Source organism: Zosterops lateralis (genome assembly GCF_965231275.1).
Source record: "Zosterops lateralis genome assembly, chromosome: 12".
Taxonomy (NCBI): domain Eukaryota; kingdom Metazoa; phylum Chordata; class Aves; order Passeriformes; family Zosteropidae; genus Zosterops; species Zosterops lateralis.
Genome location: NC_139772.1, coordinates 11,495,001 through 11,519,238, shown reverse-complemented (window position 1 = coordinate 11,519,238; position 24,238 = coordinate 11,495,001). Strand labels below are relative to the sequence as shown.

The 24,238-nt window shown below is 40.8% G+C and overlaps 1 protein-coding gene across 1 annotated transcript in view; it reads right to left on the bottom strand.

The window, feature by feature from the left end:
* NFATC3 (nuclear factor of activated T cells 3) overlaps nucleotides 1-21,792 on the bottom strand; it is a gene marked incomplete at both ends in the record, with an annotated part of 51,420 nt that extends 29,628 nt beyond the window's left edge. Inside the window, 2 exon segments of the mRNA XM_083870038.1 lie at nucleotides 5,415-6,534; nucleotides 21,693-21,792. Of these exon segments, the coding sequence (XP_083726164.1) occupies nucleotides 5,415-6,534; nucleotides 21,693-21,792 (1,220 nt within the window).
* Between the last annotated feature and the right edge of the window lie 2,446 nt (nucleotides 21,793-24,238).

Sequence of the window (24,238 nt, the reverse complement as noted above, 5' to 3'; positions counted from 1 at the left end):
AGATTTACTCCTCCTGCAATTAACTAACAATAATGTGGCACAAGTTGTTATCAGACTCACATTATCTTTTGAAAAAATATTTGGCATACTAGAACAAACATGGAGACAAGAAAATAACCAAGTCTCAAGATTTTGTCATTCTTTGAAAACAAGTAGAAAATAACAGCATGAGAGAGCAAGGAAGTGCACTGTGCACGTGCAGATCCTAAAACGTTAAAAAATTGCAAGGCTTCCAAAACATAGTAAATGACACAGCTTTTGAGGCTGTACTGCATCAAACAGATGTTTTCTAGATGTAGCTGGTCTGACAGTTACAGCTGCTTCCCTTTTGATGTTGGATATCCAAACTGCTATTTCTCTGAATCTTTTTCTTGCTGTCTCTTCACAGCATTCAAACCTGTAAAAGCCAGGGCACAGCTCATGGGCTGACTCTGCCCCTCTCCCACAGGAAGAAACTCAGGGCAGAGACACAACTGCTTGTTTGACTGTGGCCCGAGCAGAGTCTGTGAGGCAGAAGGAAGAACAAAGCCTAGGGACTTGTTACCACAATCCAGCTAGAAACAACTACCCTCCACTTGTAGCACTGTTTTTGAACACAGGTGCAACTGCTAAAAAAAAATAATCAATTTAGCCACTCTGTATTAAAATGTTCCTATCTCTGTAGCCACTAATTCTACCAGCAACCTTTCAAAGATAGCCCGTAGTATCTCCTGAGAGTTGTGAAAGTTCCTGTTTCCTTCACTGGTTGAGATTCCCAGATCTTCTAGAGAGATACTCTTATTGATTTTTAGTTGCAGCAAAAATAACTTTCTACTTACACCTCCTCCCAACATTTCAAAAGAGAAAAAGCTCACTGACCATACAATGGAAATTTCACATTTTTTCATCATCCCAAGTTTTTGCAGAGATGACCCATGGTGTATTCTGTGACAAGCTAATGTTGCAACACAGCAACCCCTTGAGAATCTCAAATCATAACTATGATCCAATACTATGGTTTTCAAGGACCCTTGCAGAGCCAAAATACTGCTGTGGCTGCTCTTCACTGCCTAGAACAAAGCCATATTCTCCCTGATGGAGAAATTCTGAAGTTCAGAAGTTTGGGGCCATTCCAGCTGCCACAGTGGCCTATCAACAGACTTTATTAATACCGTTTACATTCAAAATACCACCATTCTGCTCCTAGCAGAGCCACAGATCACAGCGCTGTCAGAGCACTGGTACAGTGAATTGCCACGTGGAAATCTTTGTTCCATCATCCCAGAGCAAAGCAGAGAGATGAATAACAGGTACAGCACAAAGGTCCTGTATTAAACACTACCTGAATTTCCCTGGATTCATTTATGGTGTGTAAATATTACAGCGATAGCCTTGCTTATTAAAAACCTCAGAGGTTCAAAGTTCCTTTGCTTGTCTCACTTAAATGGGTCCCTATCTTCAAAGTCAGTAATTTGCAAACATTTTCATTCTAAAGTTTTACTAGTAGAATAGCTGGACTTATTTCTATTTAACAGAATAAGGTGATAAATACTTGGCAGACTAACTTTGTCTATAGAAATCTTTCAATGTGAGTGGAGTTCTTTATGACCAAAGGTCCAATATATTTATGGTAAAAATAGGACATAATTCTGTTCCTCTCTCTTCTTTAGACTTCCAAGAGAAGGATTCAGACAAGAGAAACAACTTTCCTAAGTAGTCCACTACCTACCACTTTAAACTATTTTTTTCTGAACAAAATAATTACATTGTCAGCCATTCTAGTTTTCAGCAGTAAAATACTCTCAAGTTGCCATTACACATCCACCATTAAAATGATTTCTGAGCTGTAAATACATCTGTCAAAGTCTGTTTGTTCATCACCACTGGAACAAAGAAACTATTTGATGTCCCATCACTTCTCAGTATCATAGATTCAATTCAAGACACAACAGTCTGGAGACAAACACCAATTTATGTAGTAGTTTTTAAATCAACGTGTAAGTCTCTATGAATTCCATGAGGGAAGTAAAGAAAACTAGGTTTTATTTCAAGATTTTTGACCATAAATTAATATTGTCTGATTATCTTCCAGGCACAAAACTACTATTTGTTGCCATAAAATACTGTGGGGCTAAAGAAAGAAAGAAGAAATGAATGACTCATTAAATTTACTACCCAGCAAGCTCAAGCTTGTTTGCTCGAGACACAAATTTGGTTCTCAAGATCCACTTTACCAAACCTGAAGTCTACTGTTTCACTAGTCATTCATGTTAAAATTTTAAGTTTAAAGCCTAAAAGCAAAAAATAACAGAACTCCCATGATTTTCAATTGCATCATCAGTGACCACTTTTCTAAAAAATAGCTCCATGTTACCTACAGCAGTGCTGGCCATGTCTGTGATGGTCCTTAACTCCATAATACCATAACCAAGGTCAGCACCAGCAATGCTGCTCATCTCTTCTCAACTGTACTTGTAGAGTGAAGTCCTCACCAAAGGTGTTGTATTTTATCACCTGCTCAGTAGAGATTCCTAGGTCATCTCTAGACTCTTTATTCCTCTTGTTCAAGTGAAAAAAGTATTGTAAAATAAAACAGACTTTCTGAATTTTTTTGCACTTCCTGGAACTCTTGCAAACTCAAATTCTAACAGCAAGTGTGCAAGAAAGTCATAAAATCAGCACAATTGTGGAATGTTGGGGTAAAATGCAGGTGGGGAGGTTGGATCTACTATCACTGTGTTAAAGTCCCAAAAAGAAGGGTTTTTTTTAAGTGGAGGAGAAGGAAAACATAAGACAAAACCATGTCTTATCCATCACTCTGTGGGGAAGCTGGGGGTGAAGGAAACAGGTATCTGAAACAGGAACAAGAGTAACCATGTAATAAATAAAATTACCAATATTCATTGCTGAATATTCTGTAAAAGGACTAACTGAATCTGCCATCACAGCTGGGGAGTGACATCATCAACAGACACCTCCAGTATTCCCTGTGGAGAAGCTGCTGCCCAGCTCTTCCCTTGCAGGAAGGAATTGCTGCAGGGCTCCTGCCCAGGCCCTCACCCACACCTCCCTCTGACAAGGGAGCAGAAATGGGACTCAGGGCACATAATGCACAGACATTTTTCATATGTCACTGACTGGCAGATTAGGGGTTTCTGTGACCAAATAACAAGTTGTCATCTACCAAAACAGTTCGGATGGCATGTGAAATATGACTAACATGCTCAAAAGCATCTTATACATTTTTAGATTTTGCTAAGCATTGCACACTTACTGAAAACAGAAGAATGAAGGAAAACATGGTCAGGGCTTGGCAGATAAAGTAGATAACAGATTTACAAAACTCTAGAGAGCATTCAGAGCAGAAGGTGCTACCTACACATTTTACACCACGTGAGGCAAATTACCCTCCTTCTACCAGGGGTCAGTTATTGCAGCTGGGTGTGCACCTCATGTGCTTGGAATCAATACTCCTGTTTACTTCATGCATTATTTTGTCCTTGACAGGCAATCAAGAAGTCAAAAAATGTTCTATTTTTACTATATCTTGTAATTCACACTACAATGAATACAATTGTACATACAATATGGAATAAATACACAAATAGTGATTATGTAATTCTTTATGACTAATATGCTCACTTTTGATCACCATCATCAACTATTTAGAAACTGTGGACCCTCTTGCATTTCATTTTTATTCATAAAATGTAAGGGTCAACTTAGCTACCCTGATTTACAAGAATCGAAATTACAAAATGTTTTATGACAGAATGAAATGTTTTCCACATACTGAAGATGCACACTGCCACAGCCCCTGTGGAAAAGGCCACAACTGCCAAGTAATTCAACATTTCAGCGAGGATACAGCTGCCAGTGCAGCCATTTCCACTAATTCAATAGTCAGCCCACATTTTTGGCACCAAATGTACACAGCTTAATAGATTTATGTAGTTTCCTTGTGTGCAGGTGTAGTCTTCATTGTCTTCTGCTTATATTTACAGAAATTCTTAAGTGCCAGCCTGTAAATAAAGTCTGACATTTTAAAAAAAATTACTTTTTAATGAAAACATTAAAATTTATTTTTATTCAGTTGTAGTCAGTTCTCTGCAGCACCAGAGGAAGCAGGTATGAGACATCTGTATTTTAAATCACTTTGTTCATCCCACAGAAGAACCACAGATCCATATCCCATGTCTGTATGTTCATGACCTCTAATCCTACAGTAGTGGTCACCTTTTATGAACAATGCTGGCCTGCAAGCTAACAAAAATGGCAAGTTAGGACTGCTTTGTATCCTACATAAATACAATATAATTCCAAAATACTCAATTAAGTTAAAACAGTCATCATTGTTTTAGTTTGAATGAAAAGATTCTAGTAACAGATTGAACACCTATTACTAACAGATGGCAATGGAATCTAAAAAAAACCCAGACTTGAGGACATTTAACTGATTTGTTAACACAGTAGTTTCAGACCTGGTAAAACAGATTTTTCCAGCCAGCAGCTTTGTGTCTTTACTGTTAAATTTTACATCCACAAACAGCTATGTGGAAGAACACTAAAGGAGAAGAAAAAATATCATTTTTATTTACTAAAATCAGTAAAATTCTGTGGAGAGAAATTAAAATTCGTGGTTATAAAATTAGGCAAAAAATAACCAAATGGCTAAATAAGTGTTGTTTGAATATATTTAGCTATTAACAAGCCAAGCTAGGTGACAACTTCTGAAGAATTTATACAAGCTCTATAACTTGAAAAACCACAGAACTGATCCATCTAAAAAGTGGATCCATCTAACAGGCTGGGAAGGAGGGGGACTTTTTCCCTCAGTTGAACCAGTTCCCTCTTCTGAGTCTCCACAAATCATCCTGCTAGCACATGACAAGACTGCAAAAAGCAAAAGACCTGTTTAATTCTATCATGGATGGTGGAAATACCTTGGAACTACAGCCCAGACATCCATTCTTTCTGGATGGTTTTTAGCATGGCATACAAATTCTCCTCTTTATTCTATTTCTAGAGTTATATGAACCCAAAGAAGCAAATGGACACAAAGGCAAATAAACTCCCCATCTCTTGTGGTCTCCCAGTTTTATAAAAGCATGTAAGTTTCCTTAGCTATATTAAAATGTCAACTGTTCAGATTAGATGGAACTGCAAAGCATGTACAAAATCCATAGACATTTAATTCAGCTGGGCTCTGTGCATATACATGAACTTTACTTAAAATAAAACTAATCCTATTTACAATGCATCTACTGTGTTTTTAAAAGACGAAGGGTCTTTGGTATCTCAACTTCTTTTTTCCTAATTATAACATCCATCTGCCTTCAACAAGTTTTCTTTAAGAAGCTTTAATGCATCACTGAAATACAAGGACATTTCTATGTCTATAAGAAACAGGCAGGAGTTACTTTCTAATCACTCACCGGAATATAGGAGTGTGACCAGGCTTCGGTTTGTTCCAAGTAAAGTGCGAAGGAACAGAAAGAAATTGGTCTCCGGGCAAGTCTTTTTTCAAGGTATGCTGAGATCCAGAGCAATCATCTACTGCAGTTTCAAGGGATGATGACAAGTTACCTTGCTCTTCAGGGCAGATATCTATTTTTCCAGATAATGTGGCAGTCTGATCCTCTGAGGTCTTTCTGGTTTTTAGAGGAATATCGGTCTCTGTACAACACTGAAATGGTGAAAGGCCAGAGTTAAGACCTTGTACATTATGAATGGAAGTGTTTAGCCAGGTGTCTTCTGTTATGCTTCCTCTGGGAGAATGGCCCGGCGATGGAGTTGGAGAATGGTGAGGAGAGAGAGAACCAGCATAGCAAATCTCAGCACTGGAGTGTCGGCGTTTCCCGCAGGGGGATGTAGGTCTTGACGAGGGCCTTGATGTGGGTCTAGGGCTCAGCCAATTCTCATCAGTAATACTAGTTCTGGGAGAGTGACAAGGAGACTGTCTGGGTGACAAGGCGTGCCCAAATCCATAGGGCTGCTGCCACGACTCATCGCTGGGACCTCTCGGAGAACCACCAGGTGATGCCAAAGGAGAGCCAAGGGTAAATCGAGCAGCTGCTTCATTTAGCTCTGAGTCTACATCATCATAAACGTGGGAAATGGATTCACAGGAGGAAGCATCTGAAAACCAACTCCTGGACGAAATGCTGCTGGCAGGGCTCGGACTAAGGGATGATTCCCTATATGATGGCTCAAGAGGAAGGTAGAGATGGTCCCGGGAAGGCCTTTCCATGTACTCATTTTCTGTGCCATTTGTGTGTAATTCATCTTCGTTGGCCTCAATCCCCTGGTGACAGTTGGGTGAAATGGATGTGATTTGAATGCTGGGGCACTCGAAGGGTTTGGGTCCACCTAGTGGACTGTACTTGGATTCTGGTACCTCACAAGTCCCTTCATAGTTCTTGTGACTCTGAAATCTGGTAGGAGAGGAGTGAGACTGCAGTCCATGGCGAGGAATACAAATTGGCTGATTGACAGAGGATGATGGCTGGTCTACATTAAAGATGTATATGGATGCACAGTCATCTGACTCAAGATCTGAAAACAAAAAGATAAAAAAGTAGTAAGAGTCAGAATACAATACTTGGATAAACACCATAAACAAAATCCCTTGCTTCCCAGATATGGACTGTTACCAATATCCTGGACATTTCCCATTACACTAGTTACACAAAATAAAGCTAATTCTTAATTTTAAATTTTCCCCAGTCTCTTTTACAACTAAGTATGACTAAAGTATGGTTTCCTATCATAAAAACCTGTTTTCAAACAGATTTCACAGTTTATACACATCTTCAACCATCGAAAATATAATACAAACAGAAAAATGGGTTGAAATCCTGAAAGGATCTAAGTTTAAACACTCAATTCAAACTTCATCTTTCATAATTGTATTCCACGCATAATTAAACATTTTTAATCAAAACTGATTAAAAGTTTGTCATTTTGACATAAATGGGACTAAGGTACTTTCTGCAAGCCCAGTACAAGCACCAGAACATCACATATAAAATACTGATCTACTTTAATAACAGAAAACATCTTACAGTGACTCAAACGTGAATGAAGATTATGAACTACTGAAAACATTCAACCAAAGAGGGCTATTACAAGGAATATTATCAGAGATACTATTAAGAATTGTATTCCTAAGATATATTTTTTGTAGCTTAGAAAACTCTCAAATGCCTATGCTAAATGGCATTTTTCACTGCAGTCGCATGAAGTTTGAGCACAAATTGTTCAGCAAAATAAGGCAAAACAAAATAGTCTCAGATCTCACTAACTTATCCAAAACACAGGAAATATTCCAAAGAAAAACAAGCAATTGAGAGGGAATACAAGTCCCGTTAACAAAATCAGCAACTTTGTCTCACAGAACTGAAGCAGATTTTCTTGCCCCACTTCTCAATATTGAATTAACTGCCAATATGAGACATTTGTCTGAAACAAACGTAGAAAACACAACTTTTTTTCATATTCTGTAGTCACTGTGATTCCACTCTTGTTTCTTTACACTTATAAATAAGGTCTTCACTCTTTAATTTTCCATAAATCCAGGCTAGATGACATCAATTGCATCTCTGGGTATTAGCTCTTTTTTAATAATTATTTTTATCCTGAGTACCAGCAGACTATTAATATTTGTTTTAAAATAAATGTAGTCTCTCTCACAATCAGTTAGATTATCCAGACAGGAAGCTATGTATTTTAGATCTTCCTATGATGAAAAAAATAGTTTGTTAATGAAGTCAGTCTATTACCAGTTTCACTAATAGCAATCAGCTCAAAATTAACTAAAACAGAAACAAAACATCAGCTCCTCAGAGACAGGGAAGCATTTTCAAATGGAGAGAAAGCACATTGTTATCAAGGAATGGACTACATTCCTCAGACTTCATAAAACAAACAAAAAAGAAAAGGCTGAAGGTTCATGAGCAGGGAACAACTCTATAAGGAATCTATTAAAGGAGGCATACGTTGCATTTAAGGAATACCTAGTAATATTATAAACACTGCATGATTTTATATATATTATGGTTATGTATGACAATTATCCATATTATGTATCATTAAGTACTATTATATGTTTAAAGAGCACAGAAAATCAGCATATGTTGATTTTTAAGTATGCACATGCTGAAAGGATCAGAGTTCTCAGGAAAGACTATTGCACCAATCACACACAATTAACACAAACTTAACTCACTACGTTGAGCAAAACTGCATTTCCCTGTCCTTTCACTAGGGTAACAAACATTTTTTAAAACATTAGTTGAGGGTCTTTATTTTTGCTGTTTTCCATCACAAAACATGAAATGCAGACAGTAGTTGGTTATAGGTTTTCCACATCTACTGGCGCATTAATGGCAAGACCATAGATATGTTCCCTAACTCAATATTAAGAAAAGCACAGACCAAGGGAAGAAAAAGGCAATCCTAATAAAGGCTACTATCCAACTTATCAAAACCTAGAAATAAACCAGTTACAACTACAGAACCTATAAAATAATAATAAGAATGTTTTAGAAAAACAGCAGTTGGAAGTCTTCAAGCCCTGTGTGTAACCATTTACCGTCATTAATGGTTTTAGGAACAGTAGCAGCCCATTGTTTGCACTAAATCTCTCACCATTGCAAAGAGCCTTATTCCTCCTGCACCAATAATCAAAAAATCTTAAAATATTTAAGACAATTTCTCTACTGTCAGTGTCATAATGATTTACGAAAAGTAGATGCACATTCAGAATTTAATTTTCACAAGGCTGAGGTGGAGAGGTCAGACTAGCACAGAATTACCAACACGGCTTGGAAGAAGAGATGGAGCAGAGGAGACAGAACGTTTTTAACTCAGGCTTCTGTGGTCCCTCTCCTGACAAACAGCCTCTCCTGAGTTTGGCACTGTGCTGTCCCGTTGCCCCTCCCCAGCTGCACACACACAAAACAGGAAGTTAAAACCCTAATGAATATCCAATCCCAAAAGCACACTTAACACTGTGAACACAACACGGTTTGAAGTCTAGATCACCCAAATCATTTTCAGACACAACTGATAAACATGTAGATTTATTCAGTCTGCACACACGAATCCTCCCCCTTATAGTTCATGTGTTCAAAATAACCTGTTAGTTGCTCACAAAAACCTAAGACCTTTACAAATAGTATCATTAATTTTGCTCGATTATGTACCAGTAATTATTTTCGCCCTAATAAAGACGGCAGAGAATCCAGTCTGGAAGAGCCCTCTAACCTATATCAAGGAACTAGTAAACATACAAACACAAATACAACTTGGGGGAAAAAGAAAGAATGAAAAAAACTTAGGTGATAACCCTTAAAAGAGAAAGCAATGAGAATAGCACAAAATAAATCCAACACAGGGCTGCAAGGAGCAGAGGGTAAACAAAGAGAAGTCTCACAATAGGCAAGTGTAAGGAAGAAAAGAGTTATGGAGAAGCCCAAGGGAAAAAAGTGGAGTTATGGAAATCTGGTTACTTAATAGGAGAGCTATTACATCCAAACAATCCTATTGGGGGAAGAAAGACAATAAAGAAGTTGGCCAAGTCATGAGGCCTTCACTGACCATAAAATATAAGAAAGCACTCAAGACACAGAAACTAGGGCAGACTACAAAGGTAGAGCACAAAAACTGCCACTAGCACATGGGGGCAAGATGCTAGACAAGACAGACACAGCAAAATCCACAGACCAAGAGAAGCAGTGCCATTCACATCAAAAGTCCTTCACGCCACTGAAAAGGCAGGTGTGCTAAATGCTTTTGCTTTAGTAAGGACAACAGAATAAATTGCTAATAAAGATAACAGTAATACAGAGTAAAGAAAAGTGGACTAAATAAAAGGTTAAAAAATACTGAAGGATTATGGGCCAATAAGTTCCACTTCAGTTTTAGAAGTAGTATTAATAGTTTATTTGTTCCAGTAAGCATTTTAAAGCAGACAAAGAAACAAAACAAGTCACTGTTTCCTAAGAACAAACCACGTCAAACAAATTTTCTTTTACAATCAAAGGAGATCTTCTGGACAAATGGCATAGAAAGAAACTCAGCTTTGTTTTTACTTACTAAGACTTTTAACACTGCCATGCAGAGAGAAGCTGTGAGTCTTTAGAAATTTACTGAAGCCTTCTTCCCCATCCTGCTAAGATCAGGTTCACAAAAATGAGCAGATGCTCTATATTCACAGTGAATAAGCTAAATAAAGCTGCAGACTTTCACTGCAATCTTACATCAGGCATCTGTGTCATCCTCTGTCAACGAGAACCAGAAGGTTGCTCATTTTGAATGTACATTTGCTACTGTCTGGAAGCAGCCTCGTGTACAGAAGCTCCTGTTCAGTATTAAAACAATGCTGGCTCATCCCTTACTAAGCTGCTAACTACACTTCAACATAAGCTGTCTAACTGGGGAATATAATTAAATAATATCCAGAACAACTGCTTCTCAAGCACAGTTTGCTTGCTCCTTGCTGTATCAGAGTGCACATTTAGGACTAGCAATGCCTGCCCACCAGTTGTTCACTCCCCAATGATGTACTGGCACAGGCACATGTGCAGCTGTGCACTCAGCCAGATTTCTCCAGAGAAGGAAGGTCAATTACTATCAAATGTCTGAACACAAGTCCTGTGCCAGAATTACCCAAACTGTTTTATTATTCTAAGTTTATAAGACCATAAACAAACATTTTCAAACAATAGGAGTTGCTGTAAGGTACGAAGAAAGTGCAACATGACCCAGGTCTTATAAAACTACTACTGTGAAAACAGGATCAGTAATCAAGTCCTTTAAATAGCATGAGGAAAGATCTGAACGTTGACATAGACATCATGTGTGTTCTCAGGCAAGTCTGTCTCACTTATAGACTTTAGAAAGAATGAGCAGCTCTTCTGTTTTCCACTTCTGTCATGACAGTTACCATTATCTCTTTCTGAATGCAATGGTTAAAAAATATTTGTAAAAAGGGACAAAAAGCACATGTAGCTGCTTTTCTAAATTTAATTATTTTGCAGGTTTGCAGCAATTTATATATTTCTTGGGATGAAAGAGGAGCCTTAATCTTCACATGGAACATAAAATAGCCAATAATCCATAGTTTTTCTTTTGTGCTCTTGAAAACATGATTGATGAGAGTTCCTCTTGGTACACTATTGCACTAAAGCTCTATAACTGGATATTTAACTCTAGTTTTCCATTACAAGCTATTGGTTCTCCAGAAACACTTTATACAAGCTCAAACACCAACTTAAAAAACCCCACAACCCCAAATTAAAAACATAGCAATATATTAGTCTATAAGGAGTACAACTGAGTAGCAAGCCAAATACGGTACTGAAAAATAATTAACTGTGAAAAAATTAAGGTAGTAGGGTGGAGTACAGGCAAACACATCCTTCTAGACAAAAGCTGGCAATATGTGAAAGCCATACTGCAAGTTTAAGTTTTTCAGAAGGGGATGATTTACAACTCTCATTTTATGAAGCAGTTCACTCTCTTCGATGGTTCTGTGCTCTGTTTCATGGTCACATCAGATTATGCAAAAAAGGATAAAAATAAATTTTACTTTTGTCAATCATGTATGCCAGAGGCTGTTCTGTCATGCCAGTCACAGTTTCACTCATATTCTTTTGTTAAGCAAGAATACTAGAAACGTAGACGAAAAATAATCTTCTCAACAGTGAGAGCTCATCAACGACTCTTTTCCAAATTCTAGTCTGGATAAGAATTAATTATCCTTCATAGAAACATAGAAGAATAAAGAAGCTGCACTAGTTTAGGCAGTTTAAACAAGAGAATAATCCAGCATATCAAATGTTTACAACTGACACTGACTAAAATAAGAACATACTGGCTCTTGGGGTGTAACTACACTAAGGTTTTTTGAGCAGCAACCACCTTCCCACACACCTTCCCACACAAAGGGGGAGGGGAAACGAGAAGAGAGGTTCTTTTAACACAGATGATTTTGGCAATCATATTTACAGGGCACTAACACCTGTATATACACAACTGACAGAATGGTAAGCTTTAGGACATGGGAAGAAACAAGCAACCAGGACAGAAACTGCAGGTGTTCACTATCAAATAAAAATGTAATATGCAATTAAATAAACCCTTAGGCCACAGCCTGGTACACGTTTAAACTACAACTGTTGTGTTAGTGTACATCCAGCTTCACACTGAAGTAATGAAATTAAATTTCAAATAGGGAAAGAACACCTTTGAGATACCTTTGATAAAAAGTTATGTACAAGACAGGTGAAAAATTCAACTTGTAACTGTAAGATTCAACCAAAATTAGTCATTCTAAGTTCAGTTACAAAACAGAAAATAACAACCGGAAGCACTAAGCAGTGCTTATATCTGTGCCTTCTCCAGCTCTCCTGCTATTTCTGGTTGATATGAAGCATGTCTTTAAATGATAACCTTATAAAGCCTTTGGTTCAGTATTTAAGGATTTTTCGTTAATTAATAACAGGTAAAAAAAATCTGCTTCTTGCTTTAAAAGCCTCCAAGTTCTATGGGCTCCTCTTTGGTTCCTTTTCTTAATCTGTGGCTATATGATTCAAGAAGACACAGTATTTCACTGCATAACAACCTTGTAGACAAAACAGAAGCTGCTGCCCTCCAGTTTGATGAAGGCTCATTTGTCATTCACTGTCAGATCTAAAGTCATCTTAACATGACTCAGTAGCTCAGAGATATTAGTGTACAGCCTTTTGGAAACAGCACAGTACACGGGCACAGCGGGTACCATCACACAGTATGAGCAGCCTTTTGACACCGCTATTCTGAAGATGAACTGTCTTATTCTATATGATCAGGTTTTAGAATCTGCAAAAGGACTGCAGCCCTGCAACCCCAGAGCATTTCAGATGTGTAGACATGGGACCTGAGAGAAGCCTGATCACTCCCAAACTGGTGTGCTGTGCCTGGTGGACTGGAAGGAGACTGAGCATAAGGCTAAGTGAGGAGATTAGGCAAATACTGAGTGAAGGGAACAAGGGAATTACTCATGTGCTGTAATTGCCAAGAGGCCAGGTTTGAGATTCTTGCTATTGTGGCCAATTTACCATGCACAACTCTTCCTTTGTGGGGGCAAAACCAACAAACTCCATGAAAAGGCTCTCCAGTTATTCAAACATTGAAATCCTCACCTAATTCACCTAACTCCTACCAGATGCCTTTACCACCAATTGACTTCTAACACGACCTTGCTCACAGCAACCTGCTGCTCTATACAGAGACACTGCCAGCCCACTGCTCCAGTCCCAAAGCAAGCACTGAGCAGAAGCCAAGATTCCAAGATCAGAAGGTGTAAGTAGGGCCATATCAAAGGAAACAGACAGGAGTGTGCAAGAAAATGTCTATTTTAGTTTACAGGAGAGTACGGTGACACAGAGGAGGGTCTTTGTAAAAGCTGGTAGAAAAGGAGAGCAGTAAGCCAAGGCAAGGTGTCTGAGTGGGGAGCAGTTACACAGTGGAGGGGAGACTGAAATGGGGGCATCTCCTTTCTGATCATCAAGCAGAGCACAACACAGAGACTGAGAACTGGTATCGATAATAACTGAACAAACTCGTTTGGGGACTCTTCACACCTCAGCCAAATTACACTGTACTTCTGCAGCTGGGCCTGTGTGACAGAGGGCAAACCATTCCACAGCAGGCAGTCCTACCATATAGTTAACTCAGGATTTCAAACCATCAATTATTACAGCTTTTTCACCAATATTTTATAATGCAGCTTAAATGTGGACTTCAAGTGCATTAAACTCAGAGGCTGTGTATATCAAAGAACTGCAATGAGCCAGAATGACAATCTAAAACTGCCTTGTTTTCCCATCTGCTCACATGAATGCAGCATCAGAAACACCTTGAATTCACTTTGCTAGATGGATACAGTAAAAGGCAGAAACACAAATCAGCCAAATGAAAAAGAGGAGGCTGAAGCTGAGCACAAATACCATTTTTTCAGCAAGGTTCAGAATGACACCTCAAAATACAGAGATGGTGATATTAGCATGCCTCATGACTGTGCCACGTGTAACTTTGCATCTCTTCCCAGATCCTAAATGGCCGGTGTTTATTCCAGGAGTGGAGGTGTCACCACATACTGTACATCAGCCTAACCTCCAGCCCCCAACACAAAAAGCTTGACAATCTGAAGGACAGCAGCATTTACTCTTAAAGGACTAAACTCAACAAATTACTCTGACGAAATACAGAGACTTACGTAATTTAAAGAAGATATGCAAAATACAAAATGTTGACAGATTTTCTTAGCAATTCTTTGGATTAAACCACATATTTCCTCATGGCCTTGTTGTTTTGAGTACAGTTATCCCAAATGACACTGTTAAAGCCTTTTGTAATCAGTTACTGAATCTCCTCCTTCGTGTCCTTGACTTTGGGAACGCCTTCTAGAAAGCATCTAAAGGTGCACATGAGTAGCTATATATCACTGCAGATATTATTACAGGCCATTATGCAGCCATCAAAGCAATGAATCATTGTCACTAACAGTTAATAAATGCAACATGACTGGATTAGCAGTTTGTCACTCTGTCACACTTTCATTTTGGCTATGAAGATACAGAGGGCTACCCTGTAAAACAACCTTAGTTAAAAAGTGACAGTTTGTGCCCAGGCCCGACCCTAATCAGTCACAATTTCATTCCCTCTCTAGCACAGAGCAAGTGCTGCTTCTCCGAAACTATGTGTAAGTCCTCCTTCCATTTTTTCTAAAACCATTAAAAAAATTAAAATATGGGATTAAAAAAACACTTTTCACAGCATTTGTTCTGAAAAAAGCAATGTTATCAGCCACTAAAACATGAAGACTGTCATTAACCCCCTCCACCAACCTGCTAAAAAAATGCAAAAAACACCAGAAATATTCAACTCCATTAAAAAACTTTTTCTATATTAAAAATATTTCTCATTTTTAGAATTGATGACTAATCTTCAGAGTGCAGCCTGAGAAGCCATTTTTAAGCCTGCAATTCTTATTAATCTAAATATTAATAAAAATAATATGATACTACATTTCTGGTATTAATAAATTAGCTGTAAATACTTGCTCATGTTTTTACCTAAAAACACTTTTCACACAACCTCAAATGAAGCTTTTGTTTCTGCTTTTAAAAAAGCCCACCAAAATCACCACACCACACCAAACTGAACCACGCACAGAACTCTGTATTCATGACTTTACTACTGAAAGATCATGGGTTTGTAGTCAGATCCCCAGAAAGTTCATTCTTCTCTCCTTTCACCAGACCTGCAGTGCTTCCGATTCAAATTCATCTTGCCTGAATGACTTTGAATAGTTCTATGATTTTTTTAATGTTCTCTTTTGCCAGTATTTCACGAGAACACTCACAGATGGGTGTACTAAAGGCAGAAGAGAATGCTGGCTTCTTAATAAACTTGCTCCTGCCTTGCAGTTTTACTTAGCCTTACTGATCATTTCACTCGTCTTAAATTCCACTGTCATTCGAACCCACATGGCATGCCTGGACAAATGCAAGGACTTGGATGTTGTTTTACTGGCTGGGCTCACTGCCAAGTCTGCTCCACGTACTTCCCCGGCCCACCAGGGCAGCTTGAGGCAACAACTCCCATATTTACGTTATTGCTGTGAACAGCCAAACTGCTGCTTACTATTGACCCAGGCCCCATCTACTCGAATTTATTCTCTCTCATTCACAGCAACATTACTGAGCTGGCTACACCTCAGGTGCCATCTGACAAACTGCTTCCAGTTGGACAACACAGACCAAAGGAATGGGACCGTTTTGTTTTAGGCGGGGGGCTGCTTTTTACTTTGAGAAAGAGCGAGTTTATTTCTAATTTTTAGGAAAATATAAGACAAAAGCACTAGACCAAATGCTTTTGTTCCCTGACCATCTCCCACATCCCAACCTCAGGATTTGTTTTCATTTACACTCTGCCCACAATTCAGTTGGAAGGAAAGGGGACAGAGAGTGATGTGCAACTATGTATTCACGAACAAAGTAAGTGACATTTTGTCAAACTGGGGACCTTTTCTACAATACATAATGACTCACCACCTAGTGACTCTCAATGCACTATGTAGTGATCAAAGAACCATACTGCCAAAACAGAAAAGTTATTAAATTAGATTAGCTACAACTGCTTTGGAACACCACACAAAAGATTTTGGTATTTTCCCTGAATAGCCTCATCCTGGTCAAGCTTCATTCCAATAGGCAAGACTTCATTTATCCAGAATACTGTGAAAAATCACAACATAAACATGTCAGCTTGCTAGGATGACCATCTTAATCTCTTGCTCTTAATTGCCAGGCATTTCTTGACTCCATTGATACCACTTTAGTACACATTCTCCCTTGGTTCTTCCTCAGTATTTCTCTAAGCTATCTTGAAGTCACAAGACCCTCTGTTTTTGGTCAGATGCAGCTGTTTGGTTTTCCCTCCTCCCCCCTATCAGCAGATTATATAACCACAGCCTATATGACTGATTTGCATTGTGTCCCTGTGTGTCAATCTTTTACATGCAGATACCAGCATCCACTAGCTTGTAAAATAAAATGATAGCAGCGCAATTTCCCACAAGCGGTGGTTTATCACAATGTATTTAATACTCAGTTATCTAATAAATAACAAATATTTTGTTAGAAAGCGTCATTTATGTCTAAGAGAGAAAAAAAAAAGGATTCAAGTAACTTATCTGTTCATTCCTTTGTTAAAGTTGCACCAGCTGATCCTATTCTTAACCCACATGAGCACTCTTTTGTACAGCAAATGTTAACAGACCAGCACAGACAGCTGTATTTATATGGGTAGCTCAAATTATACAAATCAACCTCAGTTACCATCTTGTGCAAAGACTTTCTTTCCTACCCATTTATATAGACAACCAAATCTACACAGAATCAAGATATTTTAAAGAATAATAAAACTTCAAGTGAAGCATACAGGTGTGCAAGGTAGCCTGGTAAAAAGATTACAAAGATGTCTCACAAGCTCCTCTTACTTGGCTAAGGAAAGCAAACTTTGCAGCAGTTCTGGAGCAGCTCTTTTGAACACAAAACCAAATTTCACCAAGAGCAATCCTCAGCCGACTCACACCTCAAGTTCACACCTACCACCAGCATCCAGCCCTTAATTTTCTGCTCAATCTGATTATAAGACTACTCTTTCTTTTCTATCATAACTTGACCTTCTTAAGATTATTTACCTTAATCACGACCTTGGGGGAAAGAACAAAAAGTGTGCAACCATGCTGCAAACTCAAAGTCAACAGCTTTGGCTGTTTTCTGCTCTCTACCAACAATCCCTGACAGTCATGAATACACATTTAGGAAAGGAAAAAGGATACTTTATATATTAATGATGAAGGCAAAGCTATAAAGACTAGTACTGTGGTGGTGTTTCAGTAAAATCAGGGGTTTTAAGACTTCTACGACATCCATAAATGAAATAACACATACACAGAGCCACTTTTCACTACAAGAGAACTCTGCCGAGCTGAGGGAAAATCCAGCACCCATCATCACTTCAGAGCTCTTGGTATGTGGGCAGGAGACAAGTGCTGAGCAGCCCAAGCAGCTCGTGGATGCTCACAGAGAAAGGTCTGACACAAAAACCCTCACAAGAAAAGATCAGGTATTACTCTGACAGCCACTGTAGCAAAATGTGTATTTCAGTCATGATAACTGGTAACAAACCAATAACCTACCAGCTCTAAAGGAAAAAATCTCAGAGGAGAACAGGAGTAGAAGTTTGCAAATCAGTGAAATAACCAAATCCAGACATAGTGTCCTTACGCAGAATGAGGCTGCGGCTCACAAAGATGTTTTGAACTGTCACTAAATTCAACACAGAACTGGGATGTCTTTTATATTCTCCAGAAAAAAAGTAAGAGATATTGTAAGATTCATTTGTAACAAGATTACTAAATAGTATTACTTAACCAAGTCACAGGAAATATGAGGAACCCCTTTCAGCTTGTTTCATGGTTTCCAAGAAAATAAAATAAATACTATGAACCTGAAGTCCAAGGAGAGTAGTTTGCTCAGTTCTTTTAAAGCACTCTTATTGTGGGAAAGCAAATAAACAAAATCAACCAGGGAAGATTACTTACATGGAATTATTAACTTCTCCTTCTCTACTTCATAACCCAAGAACAAAAGGTGGAATTTAGAGTGAAACTCACATATTACTCTGTTTCACTGGGTAACAAAACATTAGCCCCTCTTCAGCTCTTAGAATACTTAATCAGAAATAACAGGAACATTTTAGACAGGATGCTGAACAGTAGCATCGATAACTCACCTGTAATTCATCTTCTGAATACTGAACAGTTTGCAGCCTCTAATTTTAAGTTAGTCCTGATTTCACATACCAATAAGAAACAGTTTTGCATGACACAGAACCTTACAGGATCCCAAATTCCCAGCTTAGTACTATATACTCCAAGTACAGCTTTTACCTTGTAAAAACTCATTTTTAAAAGAGAGGATGAACCCCTTAACTAAAACTTCAGAAAATAGCATAGCAACTTGTATTTGCTTCCATTTTGAGAAATTTGGCATTTAAAAAGTATAACATCCTCAGCAATGTGAAAAACTCAACGCAGTTTAATTGCTTAATAAATTCTAGACAAATTCCCCAAAATGATACTGAATAGTATTGCAAAACTGGTGGTGGTGAAGGGAATGGGGGCATCATTACAAAAGCATTCAAGCCAATTCAATGACTCAAGTGTCACATATGACACTCCAAAGGTCTCTTCACCAAAAAGACCAAACCAGGTGTCACATCAAACACTGTCACTGACAGTTGCAGGCCAGTCTCTTTCAGCAGGCTCAGGAGGAGCTGAACATACTGTAGTGCACGTGCTGACTTAGACATTTCAAATGCAACTGATAAAAGGTGCCATGATGCAATCGGATCCTACTGCAGCTACCCAAAATTTTACACCAAAGAGATTTGGTTCACTTCAGAGTGATCTATAGCTTTACCTTTAGGCACTGGAGGCTTGAATTTCTTGGTCATAAAAAGATGAAGTTCATCAGTACCCAGGACCTTTCAGTACCTTGAAAGCAGCTGAAGAGCTTTTGAGAATCTTTAATTTAGCAATTACCTGAGGAGATTTTTATATCCACTCAAAAACTACCGGAAATGGGCTGCCCCTTTAATTTCAATCCAAGTGTGCTGCAAAGATTGCACAAGGGATTTCAAGCATCTTCACACCATCTTTCATGCATTCTCCTCTGCAGCAGGAACTACAGCTCTCAGGTCAAGCAAACAAGCACTAATGCAGAACAGAGATCTCAAGTCCTGCCACTTAGCACAAAAGTACAAATGTCAGTCTTGCTATCCTGAAACTCACTGAAATTGTTCTCTATAATAATTAAAGATCTCAGCTGATTTAATTTATCTTACAGTTTTTTTAATATCAAAAACACGGTAATCTCCTGCCTGGCACTAGCACTTTCTTAGTAGTTCAGATATCAAAAATGTTTCAAAGAAATGAAAGAATAGCTCATTTTTCCTTGCCTTTGATTACAAACACAGTTAAATATAAACATGTAACTGGATAAACTTATATGTGTACATATATAAAAGAATAAAATCCTCACAACACTAGAGCAGTCTCAGTATAAAAGACACTATTAACATAGATTTCCGTGTAATTTGCACAAGAACTTAGTACCAGACACTTCTTTCATCAGAATGCCAGTCTCAAACTGCTAGAGACAAAGCATGAAGGATCAGAATGTGTTTTTAGGTGTTCCCCATGATCATGGAAAACTTAGTAATTTTAGTATTATTTATTTCAAATTAAGCAACTTTCCCTGTGACCTACATGTTTTATTATTAGCATACTTTTGAAAAAAAAATACCCTCATGCTTACTTTGCAGCACAACGGACACCACCATTGAAGGAAGTGATATGGGATTATGAAATAGATGCTGTAGGGAGATCTAAGAACTTTTTTATTTGTTCATCTAATATATTTGGAAGAGAAGTAAAGAAAAAATTAGATTTCCAGCATGGGACCTCTCATACGAATTTTAATTTTTCATTTGCAAAATATGTGGGCAGAATTAACAGATGAGCTCTGGCAATACTTTTAACAGAATACATGAAGGCAGAGTCCTACTCTAACTCTTTTCCCTGAAGGTCACATCAGTGCACAGCAGGCGAGATCATCTCCAGAATTCTACAAAACAGTAAAATTACTTCAGTTTCACATGCAGGATTTCTTACTTAGAGCTACAGCAAACAAACTAGTCCATGGTCCAAATACCAGATTTTTAAATTTGACATAAGAATAGTTTTGACTTATCAAGCACAGAAATTCAGAGTAACATCTGAACTGCTTGTTAAGGAATGCTACCAAATACAAAGATCATAACAGTGAGTTGATACCACACTAGCATTTCCAGTTTTCTCAGAAACTTGTTCTCTCACTCTCATCTATCATCGACAAAGGAACATAGTTTAGACAACCAGCTTTATCTCAAAATAATAGAAACGGGGATGACAAAATTATTTTTGTTGTCATTTGTTCACATTTTCCATTGTTTTCATATGGTACTCTAATGCATTTATCTAGCTTGCAGAATTCAGGCCCCCTTCACAAAACACACCATCTGCTATTGCACTAAGATGGAAAATAGGCAAAGAAAGTCTTCCCTTATCTGAACGAATCTGCAAATTAAATCTGAGCATCGAGAAAGTTAGGGATTTTCTAAGAAGTTAATTCTGAGTGCTTGCACACAGACTGTATCAAACAATTTTTTTTTCTAATTAACTTAGGCAGACACCCAAGTCAGAGAACTAAACAACATGGCTGCATCATTTAGCCTGGATACAGTCGTGTTTCAGAGCTATCTTATCATCTAACACTTAGACATAAGACAGCCCATTACCAATTAAAACTTATTTCAAGTAGGTTAGAAAATAAACCACGCAGCCATCAAACTCTGCTACAGCTAAACAAGGCACAGCTGTTCCTTATTGATTCTTCACACCACAATTCACAGGGAATACTTTGTTTTCTGCAGTTTGGAGAAATACGAGCATTTTAAAACAGGATTTTCAGGCTCCAAGACGACAAAGGGAAGTAAAATGGAAGCACTGTGAGATGTGCATCTGTACACACGGACCCGAGGAGCCACCACATCTCCACACGCGGTGCTCGCCCACCCACACGTACACAAAGTCTGCACAACACACTGGAGTAACCGGGATGTTCTATATCGGGGAACACTTCGGCTGAAAACTTTTCACCTCCCGTGCCCGAACGCCGCTCCGGCCGGGCCCCGTTAACGCTTTGCTGCTCCCGGCCCGGCCCCCCCGGCCCCACCGCATCCAACCCGGGCCTTTTCCCCGCCGGAGCCGCGGCGCCCGGGGCGGCTCCTCCCTCCCGCACCATGCGAACTCTTGTGTTTCTTTTCCCAAAGAAAGTTGTTACGGCGGGGAGAGGCCCGGCCCACGGCCCCCCGAGCCCCCGCGGGAGGAACGGGAGCGGCGCCGGGAAGCGGCCGCGGCCTGAGGGACGGACGGACGGACGGCGCCGCTCCCCCCGGGCTGCCGCCTCCCGCGGCGCAGCCCCCGCTGCCCTCCCCGCCTCGTTGGAAGGAAAACAGGAACCCGACCGGCCCCCCCCGGCCCCGGGGCGCACCTGCGGGCCCCAGCGGCGGCCCCGGGCCGGGCTGCCCGTCCTCGCCGAAGATCAGCCTGAAGTCGAACTCGTCGGTGGCGCCGCAGTTTGCCGTAGTCATGGGTTTGGCCGGCGAGGCGCAGCGAGACCCCGTCGCCCCTCAGGGCCGCGCCGGGTCCCGCCGGGCTGCGCTCGCCCCTCAGGGCCGCCGCATAACACCGGGCGGCGGAGGGGCCGCAGGGGGGAGCGGCGGCGGAGCGGCGGCTGCGGCCCCAGCGCGAGCTCCGGTGCCCGGGCGCTTCTGTCACTCGGGGGGGGCGGGCGCCTGCTCCGGGCTGCGGCTGGACCCGCCCCCGCGCCGCGCCCCGGGCAGCGCCCCCCGCCCCGGCCCGCCCCGCCCCGCCGGGCCCTCCCCCGGCCGTCCCTCCGCCCGCCCCTCCCGCGGCGACGTCACGGCACCGACAGCGCCCCGTGACCGCCGCCCGCGACACCGGGGGACAGGGAGAGAGACCGCCTCGCCCCACCCCTCCCCCGCGCCGCGGGGCCTGCCGGGAGTTGTAGTCGGCGGTGGGCACCCAATCAGGCGCGGCCAGCAGCGCGCGGGGGGCGGGGCCGCGCGCGGGGCGCGGTGCCACGTGTCGGCCCCGCCGCCGCCGGGCAGAGCCCGCCCCGCTCCCCCCTAGCCGGAGCCCGGTTCGAGTCCCGGTCCCGCTGTGACACCCCTTCCTCCTGCAGAGCGCCAACGGCCCCGCGTCAGAGCAGACGAGCAGAATCCCCTTGCGGCGTGCGGAGCATTACTTTCTCAAACGCCGCCTGTAAATAGGTGGTGCTCTTGGCACCAGCTAATGACTGGGATAATTAGGTAGGATGGCGTAAGCTGAGGAATGTCGCTTGGGTAACAAATGCTGGCTCCAGGACTCTAAGCTGTTAGCTGCTTGCCTTCCGGCTCAGTGGCAATCCAGCAAACATAGAAGCACGGAATACTGAGCTGGAAGGGACCCACAAGGATTCCCAGCTCCTGGGTCCGCACAGGACACCCCAGGAATCTCCCCTGAGAGCCTTGTCCCAGCACTCTGGACTCTGGCAGGTTTGGTGCTGTGATCACCTCCTCCGGGAGCCCGTTCCAGCCACCCTGGGTTGTGCTGTGGCACTTCCCATGCCCTTCACTTTCTGGTCACCACAGCTGCTGCACCAAGGCTGTACAACTGTGGGGAGTTCTTCTCTGAAACCAATTCCAAAAAGAATTTTAAAACATGGAATAGTGTCTTCCCAGCCTTGCATTTTGTGAGATCTGCATCTAAAAGTTTTTAACTATAAGGAAACTAATTAAAGTATTTCTTAGCAATGTGTGTCATCAGTGGAGGGAAGCCAGCAGTCAGCAGGAAGGTCACAGAAGCTTCAGGATGCTCTGCCTGCACAATAACATACCATAATCTATAGTTTTGCCTGGCACTAAGGTGGAAAGACAAAAAGAAGGGCAAATTAAAACTAATTTATTTATTCATAGAATTTCAGTTCTTGCAGCATGAGCATCTGTTCCCTGCAGGAGATGGCAGTACAGAAACTGTAACTGTCCTGATCTGTCTGGAATTTGCACTCTAAGAAATCACAGAGCAACTTGAAGGGAGCTTCATACTTGAGTCCTGTGTCCAGTTCTGGGTCCCTCACTTCAAGAAAGACATTGAGGTTCTGGAGCATATCCAGAGAACAGAACAGAACTGGTGAAGGGTCTGGAGCACAGGGGCTGTGAGGAGTGGCTGAGGAGCTGGGGGTGTTTAGCCTGGACAGGAGGAGGCTCAGGGGTGACTTTATCCCTCTTCTGTAACTCCCCAAAGGAGGTGTAGCCAGGTGGGGGTCAGCCTCTTCTCACAGGCAATCAGCAACAGCATGAGAGGACAGGGTCTTCAGCTGTGCCAGGAGAGGGTCAGGTCGGACATCAGGAAGAATTTCTTCATGGAAAGAGTTGTCAGGCTTTGGGAGGGGCTGCCCAGGGGGATGGTGGAGTACCATTCCCTGAGGAATGACTGGACATGGTGCTCAGTGCTCTGGTCTGGTTGGCAAAGTGGTGATCAGTCAAAGGTTGGACTCAATCATCTTGGGGGTCTTTTCAAACCCAAATGATTCTATGCTTCTATTCTCTGGTTCTAACTTAATGACACAGTCACTGTGTGGTGTGGAAGTAGTAAAATATTAATCCTTAATACACGTGACCTAGGAAGATTTTAGGTTTGTGCTGAAACTTGGGCACTGATGGGATTTAAACCACTACTCACAAATAGTCAAGTTTGCTCATAGACAGTTATGTAATATTCACAGTTTAATTTGTTACGGAATGTGAAACTAAAATTAGCCAGAAATATCTTTGCTATCTCTAAGGTTTTATTACTCAGTTGAAAAATCAGCTGAACTAGTTAGTGTGTTGTGACTCTGTGGCCATCTGGAGACTAATATTGTTTGATTCTGAAATAATTCTCATTGTTTCTATGCACAGTATCTTTCCATGTTTGTTGCTGTTTAGACAGATCCAAACAGGCATGTCATAATCCCAGGCATGCATTTGTACCTGG